Raw genomic sequence first — 6,728 nt, forward strand, 5'->3', positions numbered from 1 at the left:
TGTGTGTATATGTATGTATGTCTGTATATATTATATATACACATACATGTATTTACATATGTATACATGCACACACATGTGCATGTATACACACAAGTACATATGTGTATATATATATATATATCACACACATGCATGTGTATATACATATATATGCATATAAATACACATACATATATCATAAACATACATGTATTTATATACATATATATATACATACACATATGCACATGTGTTTTATGCTTTACATATACATATGTATATATACATTCATACAGATATACACATATGTACATGTAAGTTGTATGTATACATATACACACATTTATATACATACATATGTATATATACACATTTTTTTTTTATATTCAACTGAGATCTCAACTAATATTACTTTTATTGGGGGGTTTTTTTTTGGTTTTTGGGGGTGTTTTTATCTTTTTAAAAATCATTTTACATTTTCCGGTTTTTTTTTTTTTTTTTCTTGTTTACCTTCAACCAATCAAGTACTGGAAACATTTTTTTTTTTCCGATTCGGAATAATTATCTTAATTATTACATGCTTTGTATCAAAACAAAGCAGAAAATGGTATGAAACCATTACATACTGGCTGAGTTGATAGGTCAAAACACCAGCAATGTATATGAACAACCATGGGTTAACCCCAAGTTATCCTGAGAAAGATCACCTGTTGCTCCCATTGCCAGGAGCGATAATACCATCTCTTTTGGTTGTGTTTTTCCGTCGTTTTGTGTTGCTATTTGAATGCATCATTTTGTTAACTTGCATATTGTGAGGGTTTTGACCAATATTATATTGGGAAGGATATTTGATATTGTTCTGTCCATTTACATCAAGTGGTTTACCCAGACTATAGTTTGGAGTATATTTGTTATTTGTTATTCGTCGATACACATTAGCTGATGTTGTAACTACAGGCACAGAATGTGCAGATGATGAAGTGTTTATTGTGTTATTGTCTCTAATTTTTGTTCCAGTCCCAGGAGCCACATTCTGATCTCTACTTCGAGTTACAGATGTCTGAGAGTGTGATTTATTGTTCATAGTGTTAGTAGAATGGCTAACTTTGTTGTTACCATCTGCACTGCAATCTGATTCCTGAAATAGATATGAAAAGCTTTCATTACATTTTAAATATAAGAAGTGAAGCTAAACATTTATTTTGTAAAGAGAAATTATGAAATGTTGATCAATTTACATTAAAAAATAAATTACCCTTAAAATGTAAAGCAGAAAACAAAACTTCTACTTTATATTCAAAAGTATCGATTATATAACAACTAGCCGGTAACTTTCATTAACCAAGAAGCATAAATATCATTAAAAGTTAAAAACATACCTCATCACTGGCTATACTTGAGCTGGAGCTAGCAGAAGAACTAGATGTAGATTTGCAATATATTGAGCCACTAGAATCTGAAGCTTCACTCTCCATCACCGGATTTGCATTGCAATGGTTATTTACAATTGAACTACTTCCACTACTGCTGACACTTGAAGTTCTAAAATAATCAAATACATAAAAAAAATTTTTTTAAATAAAAAAATGTTAAATGAAATATATAATAATGAGTTTTTTTTTCTAAATATGGGTTAAAAATAACTATTAAAAAATTAATTATATTACTAAAAAAATAACACTGCTAATTGCTTGAAAAGATAAAGTTAAAACTGAAAGAAAAGTTGTCATACTTGGCTTATATAATGAAACTTGTCTCTTTCATAAATGAAGTTTGCAAGTTTCAACAATCAACTTTCAATAAAACCTAAATCAAGTAAGCTGCCTAAACAGGTTAATCATCACCATATAGCGTATGTTTCTCATACTGGCATGGGTTAGAAAGTTTGACTGGAGCTGGTAAGCAGGAGAGTTGTACCAGGTTCCTGTCTGATTTGGATTGGTTTCTATGGCTGGATGCCCTTCCTTATGTCAACCACTTCAAGTGTGTAGTGAGTGCCTTTTACGAGTTACCAACATAGGTGCCTTTTATGTATGACTGACACAGGTGCCATTTACATTAGGGTGGAGCAGAAAAGGTACTTTTTACACAGATTTTCAAAATATATTTTCAAGAATATATTTTTTATTGTGAATTCCTTTAAAAACAACTGTGTTAAAATTTGAAGTTCTTAAATTTACATCTTCAGAATCTGCAGCCCACTTGAAATTTTGAGTAAGAAGCAAACAAATCAATTTATAGAACACGTTTGCTGTTCCTTATTTCATTTTTTATATTCATTATTACAAATCGATTTTCTTTGATGAAATCCTTTAAAAACAAGAGTGTTAAAATCTCAACCTCTAAAATTTATATCTCCAGGCTCCACAACACACCTGAACTTTCGAAATTATGTGAAACAAATAGACTTTTCAACTTTGTTTTCTTTATTATCAATTCAGAACCCTTTACTGATATAAATGAGTGACTGTGATGTGGCCAGTTCTTGACCATTTTTTAAATTTGTCTGTTGATCCTGTAAAAAAAATCTTTTTCTCTCTGTGGTACTTTTTTGTCTCTACTACAACTGCAGTTTCTAAAGGAGTTGCACTTGCAACAGGAAATGTCAAATCTTTTGCTGTATTGTTTTTAAACACATTACACTTTCTTTGAAACAAAGGCACATTTTTTTCTATTTTTCACAGATTTTAGTAATGCTTAGTACTTCGGGTGAAAGTTTAAGATTTTCAGTTTAACTGACTCAATTGAAACACAAGAGATGGATGCCTTTGCCGAAGAAGAATTATCTTTTTTGCTACAATCTTGACAATTTGTTTAATTGAAGGATCTTTCTTAACTACATCCTTTCCTTTTTCTTGTTCAAATAAAACACATTTTAGTATGTCCTTGTAAGTTGGCAAAACTCACTCGCTAAGATCAAATGGAGTACCAAATATTGGGCAGTCAATATGACATGTTACAGGCTTATGAGCCAACACTAAATTTAACATGATCATTAATTTTAATGCAATGGCCTAAAGACAAGGTACAAAGCAAACTTCACACACAACAACCATTGCAGTGGCACATTCCTGTTATAGTCAATGTGGAACCTCAAGATATTAGTCAATTTTATTGAAACTTGGTATGCAACCTCTTAAGGATACTATATTTATTGTTTTGCATTCTGCTATGTAGAAATATGTATTTGTTGTGACTTATAATCCAAAATGCAACCAAAAATAGCAATTTAAAAAATTTTCTATTGCGTTGTAGATGGAGCCTGAAAAAAATATATATAAGCACAAAGTTCCTTATACACATTTCTTTTAACCCTAATTTGCATTACCGGACATGGGTGCCCTTCATGCGTCACCGGACACAGATCACCAGACATGGGTGCCCTTCATGCGTCACCGGGCACAGGTGCCCTTCACATGTCACTGGGCACGGGTGTCTTTTACATGTCACCGGGCACGGGTGCATTTTACATGTCACCGGGCACGGGTGCTTTTTACATGTCACCGACACCTATACCTTTTACGTGTCCCCAGCACAGGTGCCTTTTATGTGTCACTGGCACTGTCCACAACTACGATTTCACTTGGCTTCACAAGTCTTCTCAAGCACAGCAAATCATCAAAGGCCTCCATCATTTGTCATCACCTCCTTGAGACCCAACATCCGAAGATCATGCTTCACCACCTCATCCCATGTTTTCCCAGGTCTACCTTTCCCACAACAGCTAGAGACACATTTTATGAGCAATTTTTCTCTCAAGACACTTACACTCTGTTGTACATGCACACTGGCACTCCTCATCCAGCAAAGCACACAAGCTTCATTTCTTTCAAGCTTTTATATGCCCTCTACAGTTACAGCCCATATTTCACTGCCATGTAGCACACAAGCAAATACAATCTGCTTTTCACTCTGAAGGAAAGGCCCTTTGTTACCAACAATAGTAGAAGCTTTAGGATATATAAAATACCTATTCCTATGGAGAAAGGGATTGAAAAAATTTAAGAAAATTTTTTTTAAATACCATTAATTTTCTACTGAGTTACTTAACATTAATAAGAAACACTGGTGGGACCTGTGGAAATTTCAAGGGAGGAAAAAGATTAAGAGAAGCTATATAAGAAAGGATGATATGCATTTTTATTTTGCTAAGTTACTTCTCTTCCAGTCACAGTAATATGATTTTTTTAAATCCCCCTCTTCATGTCTCTTTCTCTTCACCTCTCACTTCCACTAACCACTTAAGTGACAGAATAATGCAACAGCTGGCTATCTGCTCTCTCACTCACTCTCACATTCCCTCTTCTCTCTCATTCTACCTCCTCTTTAACAAAATAAAGTGTAAATGAACAGGTAGAAGAATATTAGAGATTTTAATTCAATGAAAAAAAAAAAAAGTATTTTCACTATGAACACACCCCCATCATCACTATAGTTTTCAGTAACAAAGCTCATTTCATTGCTGTTGATGTATCTACTTTGACAATACAAATGCTATCTGCCTGTCTGCCCTTCTCTCTCTCTCTTAATGTAACTGCCTCTCCTGTCCATTTCTCTCTATCTGCCTTTCTTTAACCTCACTACCAAAACATCACCCTCTGCTAAATATTGTATCCTAAACCTATCTCTTTCTCTTTACCTTTCCCTCTCCACCCTACAGTATATTAACACTTCTCTCTCTCTCTTTCTCTCTGTCTCTTTCCGTCTCTCCTTTCAACTAACCATGTGATACATTTGGCCTTATTATACAGCTTTCTCTACTTCCTCACCTCTTTCTTCTCTTCTCACACTCCACCTCTCTTTACTAACTAAAGTATAATGGGCAAACGAACAAACAGATTATTATATAGATTTTAACGTACCTATTTACTCGCTGTGATTGAACAAGAACATCTGTATTACGCTCTTCTTTAGTGATTTCCTGGTTACAAGGTACAGAAACTGGAGGAGATGGTTGTTTACTAGGGAAGTTCTCTTGGATCCATTTTCGATACTGTACAACTTCATCTGTTACTCGTACAATTCTACCAAGAATACTAAAAGAAAGAAAACAAATTAAAAATACTGAATTAGTATCATAACTTTCATACGTAAAAAATCAACATATATTTACATTTCTTCAGTTGATATGGAATAGATGTTTTGAAATAAACTGGCTACTTTTTTAAAATGTGAAAAAGGAAATCTAGGATAAGCTTATCAAACTTGATATATTTTAATATGAGCGTAGTGTTTATATATATATATATATATATATATATTATATATTATATATATATATATATATATATATATACAATATATATACGTATATATGTGTATAATATATATATATATATTATATATATACGTATATATGTGTATATATATATATATATATATATATACGTATATATGTGTATATATATATATATATATATTATAACGTATATATGTGTATATATATATATATATACGTATATATGTGTATATATATATATATATAATATATATATACGTATATATGTGTATATATATATATATAATTATATATACGTATATATGTGTATATATATTATATATATATATATTATATATATATATATATATATATACGTATATATGGTATATATATATATATATATACGTATATATATACGTATATATGTGTATATATATATATATATATAATATATAATACGTATATATGTTATAATATATATATAATAATATATAACGTATATATGTGTATATATATATATATATATAATAATCAATTTATGGTAGCAAAAAATTCAGTAAAAATTTATCGCTACCAGCGGCCTAATGGAAAAGAGAAAATAGTCAAAGACTAAATATGTATAAATATAACAATTTAGGAATGGCCTAAACAGGCCATTCGTCCACCAGATTTCCGAATTACACTACTTGCGGCGGTTGGAGTTATGGCTGCTCTTCTGGTGGACGAATGGCCTGTTTAGGCCATTCCTAAATTGTTATATTTATACATATTTAGTCTTTGACTATTTTCTCTTTTCCATTAGGCCGCTGGTAGCGATAAATTTTTACTGAATTTTTTGCTACCCTAAATTGATTATTGATAATTTTCTGACTAATTCTGAGATTGAATCGGCAGTTTATATTTGCTGCCGATAAGTTTGGCGCGAATGCATTGGTCTTGAAAATTTAAGACAGATATTCCCGAGGCATTGATACAGTCGCCTCGTGTATATCCGTCTCTCCCAGGTTTCTTTTACTGATGAAGTGTGACCTATGGTAGACTAGCTTAATTTAATTTAATTAAGCTGGTCTATCATTAAAGACACTGAAACGATGCATCGTATAAAAGATGAATTAGGGTAAATGTTTTTAAATTTTCACCTTATTTCCGAATTACACTACTTGGCGGTTGGAGTTATGGCTGCTCTTTCTGGTGGACGAATGGCCTGTTTAGGCCATTCCTAAATTGTTATATTTATATATATATATAATATATATATACGTATATATGTGTGTATATATATATATATAATATATATATACGTATATATGTGTATATATAGATATATATAATATATATATATACGTATATATGTGTATATATAATATATATAATATATATATACGTATATATGTGTATATATATAATATATAATATATATATACGTATATATGTGTATATATATTATGTATATATATAATATATATATACGTATATATGTGTATCATCATCATCATTTAACGTCCGCTTTCCATGCTAACGTTAA

The 6,728-nt window shown here is 31.0% G+C and overlaps 1 protein-coding gene across 1 annotated transcript in view; it reads right to left on the reverse strand.

The window, feature by feature from the left end:
* Positions 1–466: 466 nt before the first annotated feature.
* LOC115217386 (terminal nucleotidyltransferase 4B) overlaps positions 467–6,728 on the reverse strand; it is a 61,721-nt gene continuing 55,459 nt past the window's right edge. The window contains exons 8-10 of the mRNA XM_036511579.1: positions 4,845–5,073; positions 1,362–1,524; positions 467–1,120 (exon numbers count right to left, since the gene is read on the reverse strand). Coding sequence (XP_036367472.1) covers positions 686–1,120; positions 1,362–1,524; positions 4,845–5,073 — 827 coding nt within the window. The 3' untranslated portion in view covers positions 467–685. The remainder of the gene's footprint in view (positions 1,121–1,361; positions 1,525–4,844; positions 5,074–6,728) is intronic.

Source organism: Octopus sinensis, linkage group LG1 (genome assembly GCF_006345805.1).
Source record: "Octopus sinensis linkage group LG1, ASM634580v1, whole genome shotgun sequence".
Classification (NCBI taxonomy): domain Eukaryota; kingdom Metazoa; phylum Mollusca; class Cephalopoda; order Octopoda; family Octopodidae; genus Octopus; species Octopus sinensis.